This window comes from Alnus glutinosa, chromosome 2 (genome assembly GCF_958979055.1).
Source record: "Alnus glutinosa chromosome 2, dhAlnGlut1.1, whole genome shotgun sequence".
Taxonomy (NCBI): domain Eukaryota; kingdom Viridiplantae; phylum Streptophyta; class Magnoliopsida; order Fagales; family Betulaceae; genus Alnus; species Alnus glutinosa.
The window spans coordinates 39,085,691-39,106,940 of record NC_084887.1 but is presented as its reverse complement, the minus strand read 5'-3'; the positions used below and the strand labels follow the sequence as shown (position 1 = coordinate 39,106,940).

General features: G+C 38.2%; 4 protein-coding genes across 7 annotated transcripts; 3 read left to right on the top strand and 1 right to left on the bottom strand.

Moving 5' to 3' along the window:
* Positions 1–2,085: 2,085 nt before the first annotated feature.
* On the bottom strand, positions 2,086–5,848 carry LOC133860106 (histidine biosynthesis bifunctional protein hisIE, chloroplastic). Its single transcript, XM_062295765.1, has 5 exons — positions 5,596–5,848; positions 3,422–3,667; positions 3,232–3,327; positions 2,974–3,125; positions 2,086–2,706 (listed from the first exon to the last, which is right to left on the bottom strand). Exons 1-5 carry the CDS (start codon positions 5,764–5,766, stop codon positions 2,502–2,504), a joined length of 870 nt encoding a protein of 289 aa, XP_062151749.1. The 5' UTR covers positions 5,767–5,848; the 3' UTR covers positions 2,086–2,501.
* A 2,444-nt stretch (positions 5,849–8,292) lies between these two features.
* Positions 8,293–12,836, top strand: LOC133860105 (uncharacterized). 2 transcript variants are annotated; one of them, XM_062295763.1, is made up of 5 exons: positions 8,293–9,242; positions 9,351–9,530; positions 11,119–11,629; positions 11,737–11,844; positions 11,927–12,836. In XM_062295763.1, exons 1-5 carry the CDS (start codon positions 8,985–8,987, stop codon positions 12,745–12,747), a joined length of 1,878 nt encoding a protein of 625 aa, XP_062151747.1. In that variant the 5' UTR covers positions 8,293–8,984; the 3' UTR covers positions 12,748–12,836. The 2 variants fall into 2 exon arrangements, with proteins under 2 accessions (XP_062151747.1, XP_062151748.1); XM_062295764.1 differs by having other exon boundaries at positions 8,294–9,239.
* A 721-nt stretch (positions 12,837–13,557) lies between these two features.
* Positions 13,558–17,504, top strand: LOC133860104 (calcium-dependent mitochondrial ATP-magnesium/phosphate carrier protein 2-like). Of its 3 annotated transcripts, XM_062295761.1 has the most exons (5): positions 13,558–13,725; positions 13,897–14,531; positions 15,635–16,423; positions 16,557–16,647; positions 16,746–17,504. In XM_062295761.1, the coding sequence occupies exons 2-5, from the start codon at positions 14,132–14,134 to the stop codon at positions 16,936–16,938; spliced, it is 1,473 nt and encodes a 490-aa protein (XP_062151745.1). In that variant the 5' UTR covers positions 13,558–13,725; positions 13,897–14,131; the 3' UTR covers positions 16,939–17,504. The 3 variants fall into 3 exon arrangements, with proteins under 3 accessions (XP_062151745.1, XP_062151744.1, XP_062151746.1); XM_062295760.1 differs by having other exon boundaries at positions 13,558–14,531; XM_062295762.1 differs by lacking the exon at positions 13,558–13,725 and having other exon boundaries at positions 14,393–14,531; positions 15,622–16,423.
* Positions 17,505–18,783: 1,279 nt separating this feature from the next.
* LOC133860103 (small ribosomal subunit protein eS27y-like) lies at positions 18,784–19,693 on the top strand. The gene is made up of 4 exons (XM_062295759.1): positions 18,784–18,913; positions 19,024–19,125; positions 19,231–19,259; positions 19,350–19,693. Exons 1-4 carry the CDS (start codon positions 18,911–18,913, stop codon positions 19,474–19,476), a joined length of 261 nt encoding a protein of 86 aa, XP_062151743.1. The 5' UTR covers positions 18,784–18,910; the 3' UTR covers positions 19,477–19,693.
* Positions 19,694–21,250: the final 1,557 nt, after the last annotated feature.

The following is a 21,250-nucleotide window of genomic DNA, read 5'->3' as shown; positions in this document are numbered from 1 at the left end:
ACTTTTTTAGTTTTAAAAATAAAATAAGGTAGGGGACCATCTTACCACATAAGAAAGGTAGTGAAAAATTGTATAAAAATGTGTCAATGAATCATTACTTTTTTTTTTTTTTTTTTTTTTTATCTATCATTTTTAAAAAGCTTCGTACATCAAACTCTCTGAATATTTTTCTATTTTAAATAAATATTATTTTTTATTAATTTTGACACCAACCAATTTAACAACTCCTCCTCTTATATGTCAGGTAATACTTGGGAGAAGCAGAATTTCTGGATTTCATTCGAAAATTTTGCTAGTGCGTAGCACTGCTCCTTTGTGTCACTCCCAATGAAAAAAAAACATAAAAGAATAAATGGCTCAAGGTCTGCTTTAAACAAATATTATTTATTATTCGTTTAACACCAACTACTTTAACAACTCCTCCTCTTTATGTCATTCCCAATGAAAGAAAATCATAAAAAAATAAATGGCTCAAAGATTTAGAGGGTTTTTAACATAAGAAATTTTAAAGAAATTTTGAAGAGATCGATGTGTTGATGTGATCCCGGCTGATGATGAATGATTCCCACCTTCTGAGAAGTTGGGACGAGGTCCTGCAAAAGGACAAGAACACGCTGTGGGTCCCCCCACAGTTCTCTTCCGGCGCTCAAGTTAGTTTGGTCACTAAAAGAGAAGATGAAAGGTAGAGAGAGAGAGGGTGCGAGTTCAAGAGAGATCATCCTTTACCTAATGCAGGGGTTATTTATAGGCCATCGCGATTACGGCTGAATAGGACTATTCCGGGATTTGAGGGACATCCCTTCTTCTGGCGTGAACAGTGCTTAAGTACACTCATGACTGTGACTGATGGGCTGACTCCCTGCGGATGAGGTGTGGGCTCTCAGCGAATTCTGGATTTTCTGGGGTTTGGTCACCTAATTGTACCTTCCTACCAGCCTTATTACCAATGCCTAGAGCCTGTCCGTGAGACACCCGACACTCGTCTATCCATGGGGCATCCGGCACCCGGCGTCGCTCGGGTTTTCCTTGGCCGGTAAATCTTTACTCGGGAACAATGGACTTCCCGACACGATGCATGGAAATTTTTTGAATTTTTTCTTTAAAATTTATTTGAACTTTTAAATTGGAGAGCTGAATACGGATTCTCTAAGAGAGCCACGTTTGCAAAAAAGAGAGATACGAGTGCTTTTCTTTCATTCAATTGAAGCACTTGCGTGTCTTTTTAATTGAAATACCCAACATGCCTCGTGCATGACAAAGTGTTTGAAACTAAAAATGAATGTTTCATCTATAAATACTGAGCTTTAGTAATTGAAAATCCACAAATCAGAAATCAGTAACGGAGCATGGGTGTAGCCAGGACGCAGTCGGTGGTGCAAGTAGTTGCAGTGCTACTGTTAATAATATGCTTGGGTGTAGAATGCCAGAAACAATTGCTGACATGCCTTGGCGGTTGTGAGACAGCTATTATGCCGTGCCTCTTGAAGTGTGTGCCTCTTCTTGACTGTGGGCTGGACATTGGAAAACTTGGAATATGTATGGTGGGTTGTGTGGGCGGTCTGAGCAAGTGTACGAATACCTGCGCCAATACTGCTAATCCGCCACGGCCAAGAACATAGTCCTACAATGCAACATCATTATCCAACCTAGGAGCTGCGGTATTATTTATTTATAAGATCGTAATAATTAGCCATGTATTTGGGTGTTGAATAAATGAAATCACGGTACTAGTCTTCCGCTGGTTTCTCTCTTATTGAAACCAACTAATTAATCATTCTTACAATATATAAAGGGGTTATATGTACTGTTAATTTGGTTCAAAAAGCCACCAACTCTCTCTCTCTCTCCCTCTCTCTCCCTCTCTCTCCCTCTCTTTTGTTCATTTGGGCTGCCACTATAAAAATGCAGCCCTCACTTATGGTATCAAGAAACTTTCACATCAATGGTGCGTGGTAGTCATACTTGCACATCCGACTTCTTTCACGACATTTTGGTTTGCATAGTCCCTTCAATGGATTCACATTGGGTATGAGTTATTAGCATCCAATAAATGAGGTGTTTCAATAAGATTGAGCTCCCCTGCAATTCTAAACTGAATGGTTTGAATTGAGCCAAGTAAACCTTCAAATAAAAATAAAAATACAAAAACAAAGTAATGGGGTTGCCAGACCACCCCTTTAAGTGGAGGGGTGGCCGACCACCCTTTGGGGGTGGACGGGTGGTTGACCACCCCAAAAGCTAAAACGATGGCCATCAACCCTGAGCCAAGAATTTAATTCAATTCTCAAAACAGTACAATAAATCTGTCTCTTTAGTCTTTTACCGAAAAGGGTTAAAACAAAGTCATCCAGAGCCAAACCAGCAGTTAGATGGAAGAACTAGGATAACGCCAATTCCTGGGGCACTCAAATGGACTGGAGTTGTTCATGAATAAACAGTAACTACCAATTGAAATGTTGATGGTTAACATGAACAGACTGCACAGCCTATACAGCCCACGCTTAGCTTTCTGCTATTCGAGTTCTCTTTTCCTCGATGCCTGACTGAGAAAATCTCTGCCTAAGAACTTGCATAACATCTTCTATCTTCACATCTTTAACTGCCAGAAGAACCATGGCATGATAGAGGACATCCGCCATCTCTGAGGCAGTGCGTGACTTGTCCTCATTTTCTTCCAGTGTTTTACACAACTCTTCTGCCTCCTCCCTGAAAAGAAAAAGTTCAGACCCACAAAAATCTTCAGTAACAATGCATAGACACACACATGTACACATCCACACACAACACTCACAAACAGTTCCTTTAAAAGAAAAATGTTCTAAAGGGATAATACATGGATAGTCCAAACAATCAAGAAGCCGGGCTTCTCTTTGAATTTTTGAAGTTTGGTCCTCGGAGTTTTTTTTTTTTTTTTTTTTTTGAGCAAAGAGAGGCATCCACTCAAATCAAATTGACAATCCAGTATGACCCTACCTGATTTTTGAGCACAGAAGGTCATTATGTTTTAATAAACGTTTTGTCCATGAAGATTTTCCGTTTTCTTCTGCTGCTAGTTCTGCTTTGCGTTGGGAGATTGTTGACTCTAATGAGTACAACGTTGTTAATGCCAATTTATTTCCTTCAACCTGCCAAAATTGATCTGAATCATTTAAAATCTTGCTAAAGCTTGTCTAGAGTAATGTAGGGAAGAGATATGTTTAAATCGCTCATGAGATGATTGAAGGTGCAAACCTGTTGATGTTCTTTTAAATCAAACACTGATGTATAATAACAAGTTTCTGACCCTGTATGGCAGGTAGGCCCATCAGGCTTCCCAAGGTATATTATCTGAGAAAAAGTTTAGAGTTAAAGTTGAGAGAAATCAAAGAAAAGAAATAAAAATGGGCTTAGATGTTCCAACTAAAAGTTTTCAGAAGCATACAGAGTCACGATCACAATCAAGAAATATATCATGAATATTGATGAAATTCATAGAGGTCTCTCCCTTCGTCCATAACATCGACCGCGACCTGCTATAGAATGTTGCCTTCCTAGAGGAAATGGTTGTAAGGACTGCATCTCGGTTTGCAAAGCCTTGCATTAGAATGGCTCCTGTATCAACATTTTGAGCTATTGCCACTGCCAAACCTTTGTCATCCCACTTTACACTGTCTAACAATGTCTGGGCCTGAAAGTATACTATTTCATTACACTCACATTTATTTGGGTATGCAAAATTTCAGTCCGTAAAAGAGGATGAAGAATGAATGAGAATAAAATAGAAACAAGAAAAAAAAAATTATGAGAGATTGGGGATAAACCTCATATTTTAGAGTTATAATGTACTTTAAAGACTTCCTTAACCATATTTCATATAGCTCCAACTATCACCAATATAAGAGGCCTTTAAGTTGAAATCACGAGAACTAAATCTTAAGCCATTTAGCAAACTGTTGCCTCTCCCACTGTTTCTATCTATCCATTGAAGAAGGGTGGGGGGCTCAACGCAACTTACACACTCTCACTATTATATTACAAACAAATCATCTCAATATTTTATATATTGACATACCATCCCAACAGTTAATTAAAACCAAGATGCCAAAGATCAAGCAAAGATTGTGGCACTCATCCCAAACCCAGGCAATGTTTTTAGAGCTAAAATAGAGTGATTAAAGAAATAGACCAGAAAGCGTGCCGTAGGATTCAATTAACAGAATTATGACGTAACCACAAAGGTAATGGTCAAATTTAATATAAATCTTAGTAATTATGGCTTCATCATATGATGAATTGAAAAAGTATAATGAATAGAGGTGCATAAAATGAAACCTCTGAAAAACTATCCCAATGGTTTACTTAAAAACAGAAACACAATAACAAGCCAAGACTACATATCCATCCAATCAAAGACATAAATATATATACAGATTTACCAGATTAACATGAAAGAGGAAACAAAAATCCAGTTACATTATCATAGCTTCACCAACAAAGAAATTTCACACTTCACCATTTAATTTCAAGAATGCTCGCCCCACCAACGGAGGAAAGGCTTTATTAGCAGTTGCCACAAAATCGACTAATTAGTAACTGAAGTTTACGGATTAACACAAAGCTAAAGTTCAAGGGAAGTTCTTTTACCATATCAACAACAAATATCGAGATATAGAGTGAAGATGTAGCTCATGTAATCATTATATGCTGGTTATTGGGTATCAATGAACACCTTCAAAAGAAATCCAACAGAGCAACGGGTCCCCTTTCTCGAATTCTGATTCTCTTTCTTTTTTTTTTGCTTGACATATAAAGATCCACACCATTATGACTATAGTAGAGACCTAACCATGTCTGGTTAACTTTTGACAATGTCAAATGATATATTATCAAACAGAGTGCAGGGCCTGCGGGCTAAAGAAACATTAAAAGACATAGGAATATAACGTGCACATACACATTTTAAGCTCTATTATTGGATTCATTTCCATTGAAGAATTGGCAAATACACAAGTACCTAACAAACGTGTCTGAATACCTATAGAGATACGATATATGAGCATTAGGTATGCACAGATACCGATGTAATTATGTTTTGTTTTTGAGTGAAGAAAGGAAGGGGGTAATTGGGATGTGGAAACTCCTTTTTTTAAAATTTTTTTTTTTTTTTCCTACAAGTGTGAAGTCTAGGTGTAGCTTGAGTAACGATTAATGCATATAATCAGCAACAAATGGACACCTTCAAGAAGTTTATGAACCAAATGGAAAACCAATCCATCCGATTTCCTTTTGTCTTTTGTTTTCCAGGTATGCAACAGTCCATACCCTAATGGCCATGTTGCCGACACCTGACAATGTCTGGTTGAATCTCAAGTTTTCATGATATACATAGACATGACAGGGTTGTTTTGCCCCGATTAACTCCATCGCCAACAAAAATTGAGAGGAGATATATTAAGAGATGAGTTGGATACGAATACTAGCGAATTCTGGTAGACCATTTATGCCAAGGGTCTCAATCGAATACACAACCGGACGGCAAATAGAAATACAAATGGATGATGAATGCACAACAAAACACATTAAAGCACAACAATCTAAAGCTATTTAGCAGAGTACCTCGGAATCAAGACAAAGGGTTTTCACTGGTTTCTGGGTGGAAGCATAAACAAGATGACGGGTCTTCTTCTTATGGGTGTCCCAACTGTATCCGCCACTGGAAATGCAAAGACGGGCTCCAGAGGAAACTCTCAGATATTGAGGACACAGAGAATAGGAAACCGCCATCATACACCATATGAAGAAAAATGCGAACTCTTAACGCCCATATTCACATTTAGATCCAACCCGTCCTGGGGATATAAAAACTGATAAAGCAATTAATCTATCTAAAACTGAATTAAAATCACTATAAATATATATGGGAAGACTATCCTTATTTTCTATCCCTTTAAAATAAGTTACCCAAACTTTAAAACACGTTAATTTAAAGAATTTATTTATTAATTTCAATAATCCGTTAAAATTTTTTGTTAAATCTTTATCAAAATTTTCCAAATATTCATGTGTTTTGTTTTTTCTAAAAAAAAAAATTATAACAAATTTTCAAAGATTCAAGCATGAGTATTTTTGTAAATTCCGATAAATTCTGACCAACATCTAAATCTTTGTAAATTTTTTTTTCCTAAAAAAAAAAAGAAGGAATATTTTAAGAATTTTGACAAGATTTAACGAAAAATTCTAACGATGATGGTTGAAATTGAAAAAAATTGAAAGATAAATATTTTAAATTGACACTTTTTAAAGTTTTGATACATTAATTAAAAAAATGATGAATGGTTTGTTATTGTAACACAAATCATTGTATTCCTAATATCACTAAAAAAAACTGCTCTGCATTGTGAGAAAAAACTGCTTTTCTCTCTAGAGCCCCTCCCCTGTGAACATGGTTTTCATCGGGAGGAGGTGGCTTCACGCCTCCCCCTCCCAGTGGTGTTTTTCTCTATGGCTTATCATGAGTTAGGGTGTTTTTTGTTCCTCCTAGGTTGGTCCAGTGGAGTTTGTTTTTCTCCTAACCTCTAGGGTTGTGGAGCTTTTGTTCTCCCAGGCTAGATTCGGTGGTGGTTGACTTTTCCTTAGCCTTTTTGGACTATGATGGCTTGTTTTCTGTTTTCTTTGTTATTTCTTTCGTTTTGGCAGGAATTTTTATCTCAAGATGTCTTCTTTGGAGGAGTGGCCGAGCGCTTGTGTCGTCGGCAGAGAGATTTTTGGCCTTTTTTTTTCTTTTTTTTTTTTTCCCACTTTTTTCGACTTTTTTCTTTGATTTTGGACGCCAAATCTATGCTTCTCCGCCGATTTCTGACTACCACACGCCCCCCAGCCTCATTCCCTGGCTTCTTCTGCCCCTGGCGCCGCAAGCTCCGGTCTTGTCGGTTGTTGGTGGTCGATGGTCGATGTGTGGCGCCCACGTGCCTAGAAGCTCTCTGCTCTGTGGTGCGCATGAGGGCCACGCTACGCATTTTTCTGGCCGTGCTTTGCAGCATCGGGTTTTATGGCGTCGGATCTCCTTCTGGGTGGCCCCGGTGACGGCGCGTGTCTTTCACGTGCCACCGTCCGGCATCTCGGCTCCTCCCCCACTGCCGGCAGTTTGTTTTGGGTGTTTGTTGCCTCTATGTTTTTTGCGTTTTTCTTTTGTTTCTTCAGTCTTAGCCTGCTTGTTTTGGTTCAAATTTTATGGGACTATTTGTTGGTTAAGCGCTAGATCTGCCATCTTTCTTTAGAGAATGAGCATTATTGTTAAAGAGGCTCAAGTGTCCTTGTAAAGTTTGTATTTCTGCTTAGACAGATGTTTTACTAAGTCAGATCCTTCTGGCTTAGAGAGTTGGGGGGTCCTGTCCCTTACTTTCAAGTTGTAAGCCTATGGTGTTTGCAGTATTAATAATAGCACATGTTATTTTGTTCAAAAAAAATAAAAAAATGATGAAACATAAAGAATTATAAGTGAAATTATTCCAATATATATAATATAGGAACCGATGACTATAAAATAGGATATAATTTTTATATAAATCGATTTTTAGAAATTTTTTTACAATTTATATATAAAATTGACATATATTATTTATACATGTGACAATCACGTGTTGTTTTATCAAAAAAAGCCATTTATTTAGGGTCTGTTTGGGTTTGCGATTTCAAAAAGTACGATTTAAAATCACGATATTAAAATGTTCGATTTAAAAAAAGTAATTTTTAAAAACGCAGTTAAGTGTTTGACAAAATTACAGTTTAACATTTAAAATCGTAAATTAGCCTTTAAAATTATGCGTTTTAAAAAAAACACTATTTTACATGCGATTTGAAAAGACAGATTTTCTGCATTTTCAAATCTCAATTTTTAAAAACGTAGTTCCCAAACGATTTATGTTCTGTAATTTAATTTAAAATCGCACTTATTGTCTGTAAAATCGAAATTCCAAACGCAATCATGAGCTTGTTTAGCAAAGCCATGTACTGTATAGAACAGAACAGAACAGAGTAGTGGGTTGTTAATTTTGAAATTAGTAAAAAGTGATGATGTGATATAAAAAAGTGAAAAAGTTTTATATTGTAGTGAATTTTTTTTATTTGAATAGTAATAAAAAATTATTGATGTGATATAAAAAAAAAAAAGTGAGAATGTTTTGATGTTGGTTAGTATTGAAAAATTAAAAAAAAAAGAAAAAAAAAGAAAAAAAGTATATAAACAGTATACGCATTACTGTATACTGTTATGTAACTTAACAAACAAGGCACTACCAAAGGCGAGAATTGACTGGAAGTGACAGAAAGAGTACCTTCGTTGAGAAAGACTCCTTAAAGAACGCCCTTTGTGAGCAACTTTACCCTTTAGCTGCCACCAAAGGCGATGAAGTTGTGTAAGTTTGTCAAGTGGCACTAACAAGCTCTCCATTGTCTTCGTCTTCGTCGAAGCCTACCTCTGCCACTGCCTCTCCCTTCTCCCTCTGCGACTCATGCCGTTTTCGTGTACCTATCCCGCTTAAGAATTTTTCATTTGCAACACCTTCGATATCTCATCTTCTTGTAAGATTTCTACTGGTCGTCAATTCCAACACTTCAACAGCAACAGAAACGTCAGGAAGAGGAAAAAGTTAACTGGGTTCGAAACAGCAGCGAGGAATATCGCCAAATGCACTGGCGGCACAAACGCCGAATTGGAAGAAAAGAAGCAGCCGCTGATTTTGATTTCGTAGGGACAGGGCAGGACGTGGGGTGAGTTGTCCCCTCATCCTCATCCAATTCGGAAGAAAGCGTTGCTCTTTCGGATAGGCAGTTCGAAGGGTAGCGTAGTTTTTTTTTTTAAAAAAGCCACGGTCACTGGGCTTCCTCTCACTTGCTGTCTCAAAATGTAAAGTTGCGTCCTTTTAGTGATCAATCCTGGACATAGCAGCAACAATTCCTTAGCCTCATTGTCATCGAAGTCTCTTGCACTTGCGGTTTCACCGAGAATGCAAGACAACGCCTGTTTCCACTGCCGCCAGCCAGGTCACTGGGTTAGAGATTGCCCCTTGAAGACGCCCCCGGCCCATATGAAATCTCAGCCCTTCGCTGCCATTAATGCTACTGCTGGCCGCCCCTCCTCCTTCTCAGGGGGTCCTGATCCACCCCTCATTCGATGTCTCTGTGGCCGTGGAAATTGCCTTGTACGGACTTCCAAAACGGACAAGAACCCCGGCAGAAAGTTCTACACTTGCCCAATCACAGTAGTTAATTTTTGTTTATTTGCTTTTGCTTTCTTTCTTTTCTTAGCGTACTCCCTGCATAAAATCTGCGGTTTTGATGTTTATTTATGGACTATTATTTGACATTAATAGGGTAGTCAATGTGGGTTTTTCAAGTGGTGCGACCAAGTAACAAATGGTGAAACTAGCATGTCTCCTCCTCCTTCGAGAGTCTTCCCTCTGTGTTCTTGTGGCGCTGGAGTCTGTCAAAGGATTACGGTGAAGGATGGGCCAGATGCGGGTCGAAGCTGTTTTGTTTGCCCAATCAAGAAGGTATGCACTGATGATTCACATCGGCTAGCTCCAAATTCTTGCTCATCTATATATATGGCATGCACAAGTTTGTTTTGTAGTGGTTTTGCCTAAATGTTGCTTTTTATGAACCTTTTTTTTTCCCTGTGGTATAGATATATATTTGAGCAATGAACACCTTAAGTTTGCCCACTTCAATGAAACACACTATTTTGAGTGTTTCTTTAACCATGGCGTATGCTAAGAATATTCTTATAAAAACACGGTTGCCTAAAATTGGTTTCTGATTGGCACTTGTCATGGGGTTTCAATTGCTTTGCACAATTGAAGCATTTGATTATATTTCAGTTATCCGCATGTCCGAAGTACTTGAGTTATTGGTACCAAAAGTACTCAGCGGCTTTGGTATCTGCTGTTGATTTGCCTGAATAATCACTTAGTCCTTTGTACTTGATGGAGTGTGACTTTATAAACATGCTATATCACGGTTGTATTTTCAATTTAATGTACACTTCCGTTGATTTCATCAACAAGCTGGGGAATGCTGGAGTGTATTATGAACTTTGACGAGCTCACCTTGACTATAATCATCCCATTAATCATAAGGTGATGTTTTGTGATATAAGTTCTCTCAGTTTTGAAGATGCAACTTACATGTTCTGGTCCTGTGGTGGTTTCACTTTTGGCATTAAATATTATGAAATATATGTTGCAAAGATACCTATAAGTGGGTCTTGCCCAATTTTCCACTTCCTGTAGAGCACCTTCTCCTTAAACTCGGACAGATAAAAATGAAGTGAGAGAAACCCCACCAAAGCTGATAGAGCTTGGATGGGCTGGGTTGTGTTTGATGGAAGATATGTAGTCGAGGAAAGGAATTTTATTCAATAATTCTCCACTTAAGGTAGGAGTCGCCAGTACACACAAGATGTTTGAATAAATTACTCAATGAATCTCTTCCCCTTGCCAAGCTCTGCTACTTATAGAAAACAAATAGAAAATGAATGGAAGACTAATGCGCTACGATTACAATACTGGTCCCCATTCCTCTACTGCTACTGAACTATTAGATAAGATGCAGATAAGATAGACGCTACTACTGAACGACTAGATAAGAAGCAAATAAGATAAAGAATGATAAAGATGACTTCGGCGACTTCTGCCCCAACACTCCTCTACCACTTCCATAGCTAACACTAATCCAACCAAGCTCTGCTACTTATAGAAAACAAATAGAAAACGAATGGAAGACTAATGCACTACGATTACAATACTGATCCCCATTCCTCTACTGCTACTGAACTATTAGATAAGATGCAGATAAGATAGACGCTACTACTGAACGACTAGATAAGAAGCAAATAAGATAAAGAATGATAAAGATGACTTCGGCGACTTCTGCCCCAACACTCCTCTACCACTTCCATAGCTAACACTAATCCAAGTATTTTGGATTAGGTTTCTCAACACCTACAGTTCCTATCAGAAGCATTTTAGGAGAGCAATCCTCCATTATCCTGTTACGTATGGCATTTTTTAATATTGTGGATTATTCCATTCTTTCACGTGTCAGTTGATATCTAATTAATGGACTGCGGCTTTGAGACAGGGATTTGGAGCTTGTCCTTTCCTCCAATGGGAGGATCTTCTAGAGAAAAGCAAACATGACATGTCTGCAAAGAGTACTTTGAGAAGCCATCAGTTGGTCAATGACTCTAGTAATTTGAGTATTGAGCACCCGGAGAGGATGGAGTTTGAGTCGGTGGAGATGGAAAATCATCAACATTCCTCAACTTACATGGTTGTACCTGGACTTTGTGAGAGAGAACAAGAACCCCTCACAGAGAGGGGACAACATGATGAAACCTCCACAGAATGTCTTGATCTACAAGAACCCCTCACGGAGAGGGGAAAACATGAAGAAACCGAGTGTCTTGATCCATCACATGTTAAGGTCTCTTGGAATCTTCAAGACCTAGTCATGCTGGAAGCTGAATTAAGGAATCCCATTATGAAGAAAGCATTCCTAATTTCCTGTCAAACATCTCTTGTTGGAATGCATCACTGGCAGACACGGTTCCGGAGGCAGACTACTGCTTCTGGAGACACATCTACAGGAGGTAATTTCTCGTGTTTATCTACGTTCTAACAGTATGTTTCTCTTGCTGTTTTTCTTTTTTCTTTTTTGCTTACTTGCCCACCATTGTCTCCTTTTGTTTTTGGACAGATTGTACCAGTCAAATTGCTGGTGTTCTTATATTGGGTTGGTGGGGCCGGCTCACTTTCCCTCCTTCTCGATGTTTATCAGTTCCACTACCGAAGCCTTTCTTTTGCTGTAAATATGATTTTACATGCCATTGTTTTGGTTTTTTCTCCCTCTCATCTTTCGTTATGATTCTGATTCATATTTTTGACAGGTGTTTTCCCTTCTTTTGATTCCATCTTCATTCCTGAAGATAAAGATGTGTATAGTAATGAATACTTTACTGAGCTGCCTCATAGTACTTCGCTTACTGAATTTGACAAGCCATCCCCGCAAATATCTGGTTGGGATGCTGAGGCTTTGAGTGATGTTTCTCGGGAGTGGTCAAACGCCAAAAGTCCTCCCCCTATTGTTGAAGGCAGCATAAAAGCCAACTCCAACATGCTTGATCAGATAGAGTTGCATCTCCGAAATCTGCTTCTTACCAGTCTTGAGTCTATGGATCCGCTTAAACATGAGTCCATGGCAGTGGCAGTCGGATCTACTTTTAAAGTTTTGGATTGTCTATCAGTTAATTATACACATTTTCATGAGCGTGTGAGGGAATTCATTGCCTGTGCATCATCACTTGCTGATATAGAACAGTCAGTGGACGAAGAACATTCTTGGCAAGAGTTGATCGAGCGGTGCAATAATGAGAAAGTTAGGTATGATGATATTTCTAGCATCCATGCTGAAACAGTGACCGCCTTTATAGCCTCCAATCAGCGCCTTAAATCCCTTCGTAAAAGGACTTCCAGTTTGAAGGACTGGCTTGTACGAGTTGAGAATCAGTTGTCCAGTTGTGAAGCTGAGACTAAGGAGCTAGAGGCTCGTGTGGGTGAGATTTATTGGGATATGTTGGATTCCCAAAAGAGTTTGCAGGCTCTATCTCGAGAAGCAGAAGAGGCAATGAAGCTTCGTCAGCGGAGGGAACAAGAGCGAAAAGCAGCCAAGGCAGCCTTAGAAATCGCTAGAATAAAGCTTCGACAATGATTGTACATTAGCCTTTCGGCCCTTTTTCAATGTAGAATATGACATGATGCTTTATGTTATGTAAATTATGCCCATTAGCAAAGTGCAAATTCACGTGTCTTCTACTCCGGCCCCCCCTCTTTGCAAGGAATGGTCACAGGGAATTTAGCTCTTGTTCTAAACTTGATACGCACGCGGTTAACGTGACAGACCTATGTGCTTTTTGGTCTTGGTGTTGTTGGACACGACACAAAACAGTTGGTGAAACCAAAATTCACACTGCTAATGCTAATGAAAGCTAAAGATGAAGTTTGGGGGTTGGGCTCTTGAGCCTTGATTGGGGTCAGGTCTGGCCCCCAAAAGTCCTATATTCCGACTCAAGTTGGACCGGTACAAGTCGTAGAATCTTTCCAAGTGAAATCCTGCATAAAAATTAAAAATGTTTGGGGATAAATTTTATTTTATTATAAGTCCCTTATACTAGGTGATGCAAATAATAAAATTTAATTATTTAAATACTGTTAAAATAATTTATTAAAAAAAAAAAAAAAAAAAAAACTGTGCTACCCATCCGCACTCCCGGTTGGAAAACTCACGCTACAGCGGACACCAAAGAATATGCGTACCAATGACAAACGCAAAAGATATCACATTGGAAAATGCTTAAAATTCAAAAGATAAATAATAAAAAGAACAAAAATTCAAGTACTGAGTACTCCCCACTATATTGTAACATTGTTCGATTCATAACACTCACATTTTTCTTTTCTTTTTACTTTCGAAAATAAAATTAAATATATAGTCCACAAAAATCTCTCTCTCTCTCTCTCCCCCCCCCCCCCCCCCCCCTTCCCTCTCTGCTCTCTCCCCGAGATGATCTTATAGCCGGCCATCCCTCTCATTGCCGGCGAAGTGATGGACGCGTACGTGGGGATTTTGACCATGTTTCTGAATCTTCGCCGTCTCGTCCCCTTTTGAACATTCTCCATTGCGTTTTCGGTGCGTTTTCCAGTCGTTTCGCGTTTGAATTCCATTTACCTTTTTTGACCTGATTTTTATTTTTTATTTTTTTTCCCTCTATTTTTCACACGTATTTTATAATTCGATTCGATCTCCTTGAAATTTTGTATGTGCGCTTCAATCACATTTGCTACTTTGAACGGGAATTAGATTTTCCGTCGAAAGAGAAGAGACAGGGAATTGTCAGATTGATAAAGAGCGAAAAGGTTCTAATTAGGGTTCATTTGGGTCTGCATCTGATGTCATTAATTTGTGCATTACAAAGGGGTTAGCTTTGTGTTATCCCAAGAACACATTTTGATCCCAATTCTCAAACAGTCTTTAGTTGAAGTTAAGAGAGGGCAAGAAGTGTGTTTGTTTTATGGTAGCTTAGGTTTTTATTAGAATGGAGGCAAAGCCAAAGAAAGAGTGCTGCAATCCTGTGAGGAAACCAGGGCCAGTCTCTATGGATCATGTCCTGTTGGCCTTGCGAGAGACCAAGGAAGAGAGGGACGTCAGAATCCGTTGTCTCTTTAATTTCTTTGACACTGCAAATGCCGGGTATTTGGACTATGCCCAGATTGAGGCTGGCCTCTCTGCACTCCAAATACCCTCCCAGTACAAGTATGCCAAGGATTTGTTGAATGTCTGTGATGCCAATAAAGATGGTCGTGTTGATTACCAAGAGTTTAAGCGCTACATGGACGATAAAGAGCTCGAGCTTTACTGCATTTTTCAAGCCATAGATGTTGAACATAATGGCTGCATTACACCGGAAGAGCTCTTGGATGCACTTATTAGGGCAGGTAAATCTTATTCTTCTCTACTTCTGCTAATTTGTGAATAAAATTGTGTTAACGCATTCAACAATTTTACCGTTTTATGGGTTATTGGGCGCTGCGATAGGAGGCTTTAACCCCACGTATTTCTTTTTATGTGGTTTATGGCCATATCTATATGTCTGTTTTCCAGTGTCAAGTTTGCGTCCTTCCATGCTTGTTTCTGTAATTCCTGGAGGAATATGTTATTGGTAAGTTCACTTGGAAGGTAGGATATTGAGATTCTAATAAAGATTATCAAGCTTAGTGCTTTTCACAATTTGACTGGTTCAGCTTAGATGTGGATGCCCACAATCTTCGGTAACAAGCTTAAGGTCATGGCTTCCTTAGCTTTCAAATAAGATTGCCAAGCAATGTGAATGATGAAAAATTTAATTTGCAAACCCACAATTTGAACGGTCATATAAGCTCTTGAATAAGACTATAAGAGTTTTTGTACATCTGGTTAGATAAATAGAAAAATGCATATAAATTCTGAGAAAACTGCTCTTCTTCATGATTGCTTGTAGGGAACTAGTGGTGTGTAATAAAATTAGGATTTTAAAGTGTATGCATGCTAGTAATGATATTTCTTCCTGGTGAAACCACAAGGGTTGTGACTTGGGTTAATTTTAAGTTATTGAATCTTCTTCCCAAAAACCCAAATAACTAACAAATTACCTTCTTTATAGTTGTAGATGTGCAGTTATTGTGACTTCATTTAGAACAAAGTAGCTGCATCATGTTTACGTCTTCCATTCCAACTCATCTTTATTTTTAGTTGATCTTCTGGAAAACTGCATAAAGGGTCTGTAATTACCTTCTTTATAGTTGCAGATGTGCAGTTATTGTGACTTCATTTAGAACAAAGTAGCTGCATCATTTTTTTTTTCTTCGTTTGATCTTAATAGTAAATGCTCAAAGTTCGCGTAAAGGGTCTGTAATTAATTTAGATTGCATATTATGTTTTTAATCATTTTAGCCTCGCTCACACACACGATTATGCACTTAAAATCAAAATGTTGTCGGACAATAGTTTTCTCTTTAGCAAGTGTTTTCATTCTATAAGCCACACCAGTCTCTCTTTGTAGGGATTGAAATTGATGATGAGGAACTTGCTCTTTTTGTTGAGCGTGTTGATAAGGATAACAATGGGGTAATTACATTTGAAGAATGGAGGGATTTTCTTCTGCTCTACCCTCATGAGGCAACTATTGAGAACATTTATCATTATTTAGAGAGGGTATGCCTTGTTGATATTGGCGAGCAGACTGTAATCCCAGAGGGCATCAGTAAGCATATCCATGCAAGTAGATATCTTATTGCAGGTGCGGTAGCAGGAGCGACATCCCGTACAGTTACTGCCCCTCTTGATCGTCTAAAGGTTGTTTTGCAAGTACAAACAACACGAGCACGCATCATGCCAGTAGTAAGGGATATATGGAAAGAAGGTGGCTTCTTGGGATTTTTCCGAGGCAATGGGCTAAATGTTATGAAGGTGGCCCCTGAAAGTGCCATAAGGTTCTACACTTACGAAAGGCTGAAAAGTTTTATTGTGAATGTTAAAGGGGGAGAAAGTAAGGCTGATGTCGGCATTCTTGGGCGCCTGTTTGCTGGTGGTACAGCTGGTGCTGTGGCACAGACTGCTATTTATCCAATGGATCTTGTAAAAACTCGAATACAAACTTTTGTCTGTGAAGGCGGGAGAGTTCCTAGTCTTCGAACTCTATCAAGGGATATATGGGTTCAAGAGGGACCTCGGGCATTCTATAGAGGCCTTTTTCCATCTCTTCTTGGGATTATTCCTTATGCTGGCATTGATCTTGCTGCATATGAATCCTTGAAAGATATGTCGAAGAAGTATATTCTTCATGATGGCGGTAAGGTCCTTGTGTCTTAAATAGCTAACTTCTTCTAATCATCTTTTCTTGTTTTTATTTTTATTTTTTAATTGTCTTCTATTCCAGATCTGCCTTTTATGTCGTATGCTGAACTTTGTTAGATTTCCTGTAGAACCTGGTCCTCTTGTGCAATTGGGATGTGGGACAGTATCAGGAGCTCTTGGAGCATCATGTGTTTATCCGTTGCAGGTTGTCAGGACAAGGTAAATCATGGTTGTATCAGTTGTTGCTCTTGTCTTGGGTGAACTTTTATTCATTTTGCTCTCTTTAAGATGAGGCTAATTTTGCTAATGCTTTCCAGAATGCAAGCACAGCGCCATAATGCAGATGCTGCTTATAAGGGGATGGCTGATGTATTTAGGAGAACCTTTCAACATGAAGGGCTTAGGGGTTTCTACAAAGGAATATTCCCTAATCTGCTAAAAGTTGTTCCTTCTGCAAGTATTACTTACCTAGTTTATGAGAGTATGAAAAAGAGACTGAATCTGGAATAAAGCATTGTGCGGCTTCATTCAATGACTACCGTGATTGACATGGCTGACTGTAGAGTTAACAAATGTTGAGTATGTTTATGTGTTGAAGATGATGATGACGAGAATAAAGTCCCACATTTAGTAGATTCAAACAGTTGTTTTGCAGTCGTAACACAAATAATGTTGCTAGCATCAGATATGTTGAAGGGTGACATTTGCTTGTCACTGGCGCGAACTTTTATCAAGCTTGGTATGCATTAGCACATATTGTTGTACTATACAGAAACATACAGGATAGATTCACCAAGAAAACGATTTTGTAATTCTTTTTAGTGGCTCAATTCAATCAAAATTTCTGTCTCAGCGGAATTTGATTTCTTTTGTATGTCCGATTTCATTTACCCCAGGATTCCTGCAGCATGCTCCTATACTACTTTTCCCTTTCACCACTGAGTTCGTAGGTATTATTTCTTTTTCTAGGATATATGTAATTTTGGTTATGGATTACAACAGGTTCACCTAGTAGAAGTACTTGAATTGCGCCATGGACAAAGTATTGAATGCTTACTTTTGTGTTGAATATTTCATTACATTGTTTATCATGTCTTTGATTGGTAGCAGAATTATTTCCCAGCTGAAGATTAGAAAATTTTAGTGTTTGATCGATTTGTGCGATAAGACTCAATTTATTTGGGACTGTGTGTGGTGTCTCTGAGTTTTACTGCTCAAGCCGCAAGCTGCATTGAATCCTACATTTTGTATATGATGTTGACATGGATTATACAAGCAGTTTTAAGAGGCTTTAGTTTAGATCACTTCTTTTAGACTATCATGCTAACTTGGTTTTTTAATAAAAGTAGGGAATATATATAGTGCTTTAAGCCATTTAAAAATAAAATAAAATAATAATAATAATAATTACTTTAGAACTTGAGATATAGTATCTGTTTACGATAGAAGACCTCTATATATTAACACTTTCTTTCTGTTTTTAAATAGAATTTATTCTTTTTATTTTTGCCCATTAATTTCTCTTTCCTCTCTTCACTCTCTACCTTTCTGTCTCCTCCAATCCTCCCTCTAACTCTCTATCTAATCTTCCCTCCATGAAAAGCTCAACACGACCTCCATGGATGTGGCTCAACCTTCATATAGAGCTGGCATGGGCATGGCTACCTTTTTAGGGTTGTAGTGGTTGGTATTGAGAGGGGAGGGGGGGAGAGAGAATTGGAATGAAGTGGAAAGTAGAAAAAATTAACCATTACATGAAGCTTTCTTAGCCAGTGTATGAGTAACACCATTTTACAGCCGAAAAACACGAACCATAGAAGCACAACGAATAAATCTCATTCTCATTCTAATACTATCTACAAAATGGCCAATTCTAGAGAGATTAGAGAATGTATCAATAATGGCCTTAACAACCAGCAATGCATCTCCTTCAAAGATAATATTATTCTAATACGTGTCTGTCTGTAATTGAAGTCACTTTTCAATTTATTTTTTAAGTATAGCCGTTGGATTACATTATTGTTATATATATATATATATATATATATATATATATATATATAATATGTGTGTAGAATACTACACATAATTTGAAGTACTCAATTTTTGATGTGACGGTAAAAAACGTCATTAAATTTTATATATATTTTTATTTGTTGTTTCATCGAAATGGAATTTTCATTGTAAAATTAGAAAGTGAACATTTGGAACTGAACACAGGAGAATATTTGTAGCGCTCCTCGAACCTTTTTTTTTTTTTATATGTTTTTAGGCTAAGCGCAAGAGACACGTGGCCATCTTCCTTAACACCGCTTTTTAAGTATCGACGAAGGGCCAAGATCTAACACTCATCATCCGACGACCAAGAACTTCCCATTCAGGCACTATATAATACAAAACCACCCATAGGGTTTTTCCTCTTCCGTCTCTGCTGCAAAAACTGCGCTGGGGGGATTTTTGTTCTCCAAAACCTGATTCCAAGATGGTGAGTGGAACTCCGCATCCAGATCTAAATCTCTCTTTGTTTTTCAAATAACATGGTTTCCATTTTTTTTTTTTTTTTTTTTTTTTAATGTGAATTTTGTGGGAGATCAGGTTCTTCAGAACGATATTGACTTGCTGAACCCTCCGGCGGAGCTCGAGAAGAGGAAGCACAAGCTTAAACGTCTTGTTCAGTCCCCCAACTCCTTCTTCATGGTACGCTTCTGATCGCTCGCTCGTTTTTTCCTCCTAAAGATAAACAATTTTTTTTTTTCTTCTTAAAAATGTTTTTATATTGTCTGAATCTCTCTATTATTGTAGGATGTGAAATGCCAGGGCTGCTTCAACATGTAAGCAGTTATTTCATTAGTTTACGTCTACAGTAGTTGGTCTCTTCTTTTTTAGTACAATGTTTGGCTTATGCTTGTGTGGGAATGCAGAACCACTGTTTTCAGCCACTCCCAAACCGTGGTGGTATGCGGCAACTGCCAGACGGTGCTATGCCAGCCTACCGGTGGGCGTGCTCGGCTCACCGAGGGGTGCTCTTTCAGGAAGAAGGCGGACTGAGGGTGCTCTGAGGTTTTTTTTTCCTTAGTTTCAATTTGTTACTAATTCAAGGATTGAAATGAGCTCATTATCTTGATTTATCTTTTACGATATATACACTGTTCTCCAAGCTTTAAGAATTATTAGCTTAATCTCGCACTTTTGGTTTTCCTAAGTGAATTGGACGTGGTTTTGTTTCTTAAGATATAATATCACTATCATCCAGTTTTGAGTTGCATTTTTCTGCATGATGCTTCGGTACTTTATTTGTTAATATCTCTTAGAATCTTGGCCTGCACATACTAATCTGGGGTTTGTGGTCGAGAAAACTAAGATTGAAATTGGTTTTCCCATCTACTTATTAGTCGTGTGCTTGTCGCATGTTCAATGTACTTGGTTAGTTGGTTGCCACGCTTGTATAAGTGAACCATATGCAGTAGTTGTTCTTCATCGTGTGGGATTCCTGATTCTAGTCATCCAATCAGGGTACAATGAGGGTCTCTCGTTGGAACTGCTCGTGCATGAACACCTTTTGTTTTTACATAGGTTGGGCCTGGGTACTGGTGAAATTGAAATGGAATGGCTCCAGAAATTTTGGTCTAGGGGTAATTCCTGCATATTCTTGTATTTATTCCTCGCATATCATAAAAAGGGACACATATGTATGTTTTTTCTTTAGATGAGATGCCTTTGGCCTAAAGGGAGTATGTCTTCCTAAATTCCCATTTCTCATTACTCAAGTTATGAATCATCTCGAGGGTTTCTTAGGTTTGAGGATTAAAAATCCTTACTGGATTGAGGATACATGGTTGCATCTAGGTGGTTAGAATTTCTGTCCATTCATACTTGAGTTTTTTTATGATTATGATATGTTACAGCTTAATATATTTTGAAGAAATCGATGATGGGGACAAAATCTGGCACTTTTGGCAAATTGTTATAAGAACTTATGTACACACCTAAGGGTCTTTCCTGAATTATGTTACGATTGTTTATAAGGGAGTTATGACGTTCTTTAGTTGTTTGGGGGTTGGACTAATGGGTCCAAAGTATTTTTCCTTATTTTACTTGATGAAATGGATGATGGTCTCTGTCGGTCAGGTTAATCCACGCTAAAATAAAAGCAGATAGTCTTGTTGTCTAGGAGTAATTTACTTGGTGCTCTAGTAGCAATACTTTTGATTTTAAGCCACTTGGAGCATGATTTGGATGCATAAGTTGTGTCTGAGAGTTGGCTTGTTAAGCTGTATTTTAGCATGAGTTAAAGAAGAGAGAACCTAGTAGATTTTTTAACTGAAAGGAGTGATGAAAATCTGCGACTTTTGTGGAAGCTTTCATTAGGCAAATGATTTTGTGGTTGTAATTTCTGATGTTTATAACTTAAATCTAGGCAATCTTATGTGTGCTGTGTGCTTCTATAATGTGTTTTGTCTGCCTGCTTGCCGCACTGGTAAGGGGCTGCAATCGAGAACTCAAGTTTACTACCAGAAAGGGTAAAAATGCGCACAAACAACCTATCTTACTAATTATGTGAAGCCCAGATAAGATTATTTTGGGTTCGGAGATGTGATATTTGTTCTGTTAAAAGGCCCACCACTTTGTTCAAAATTTGGTGTCAAGTTGAAGCAGCTAGCATTTATACGACTTTGTGTACCAGTACTAGCCTAGTCATATTGTATCGGTAAACCCAGAGTTGGCTTGTTTGTGGGCTGCTTGCGAGCAGCTCCCAAACTAAATTAAATCCTTCACGGAAAGCCAATCTTTGATTATGAATACTTCGTTATTAAGGCGCGCC

What these genes read in the sequence shown, in the direction of transcription:
- LOC133860105 (XM_062295763.1), top strand. Translation starts at nt 8,985, where the DNA reads ATGCAAGACAACGCCTGTTTCCACTGCCGCCAGCCAGGTCACTGGGTT. An exon ending in TTGTTTGCCCAATCAAGAAG is followed by an intron (nt 9,531 to 11,118) that starts GTATGCACTGAT and finishes GCTTTGAGACAG; the next exon opens with GGATTTGGAGCTTGTCCTTT. An exon ending in ACCGAAGCCTTTCTTTTGCT is followed by an intron (nt 11,845 to 11,926) that starts GTAAATATGATT and finishes TATTTTTGACAG; the next exon opens with GTGTTTTCCCTTCTTTTGAT.
- LOC133860103 (XM_062295759.1), top strand. An exon ending in CCCCCAACTCCTTCTTCATG is followed by an intron (nt 19,126 to 19,230) that starts GTACGCTTCTGA and finishes CTATTATTGTAG; the next exon opens with GATGTGAAATGCCAGGGCTG. An exon ending in TGCCAGGGCTGCTTCAACAT is followed by an intron (nt 19,260 to 19,349) that starts GTAAGCAGTTAT and finishes GTGGGAATGCAG; the next exon opens with AACCACTGTTTTCAGCCACT.
- LOC133860106 (XM_062295765.1), bottom strand. Translation starts at nt 5,766, where the DNA reads ATGATGGCGGTTTCCTATTCTCTGTGTCCTCAATATCTGAGAGTTTCC. An exon ending in TTGATTGTGATCGTGACTCT is followed by an intron (nt 3,328 to 3,421) that starts GTATGCTTCTGA and finishes ACTTTTTCTCAG; the next exon opens with ATAATATACCTTGGGAAGCC. An exon ending in CTTCTGTGCTCAAAAATCAG is followed by an intron (nt 2,707 to 2,973) that starts GTAGGGTCATAC and finishes TTTTCTTTTCAG; the next exon opens with GGAGGAGGCAGAAGAGTTGT.
- LOC133860104 (XM_062295761.1), top strand. Translation starts at nt 14,132, where the DNA reads ATGGAGGCAAAGCCAAAGAAAGAGTGCTGCAATCCTGTGAGGAAACCA. An exon ending in GGATGCACTTATTAGGGCAG is followed by an intron (nt 14,532 to 15,634) that starts GTAAATCTTATT and finishes CTCTCTTTGTAG; the next exon opens with GGATTGAAATTGATGATGAG. An exon ending in TTGCAGGTTGTCAGGACAAG is followed by an intron (nt 16,648 to 16,745) that starts GTAAATCATGGT and finishes AATGCTTTCCAG; the next exon opens with AATGCAAGCACAGCGCCATA.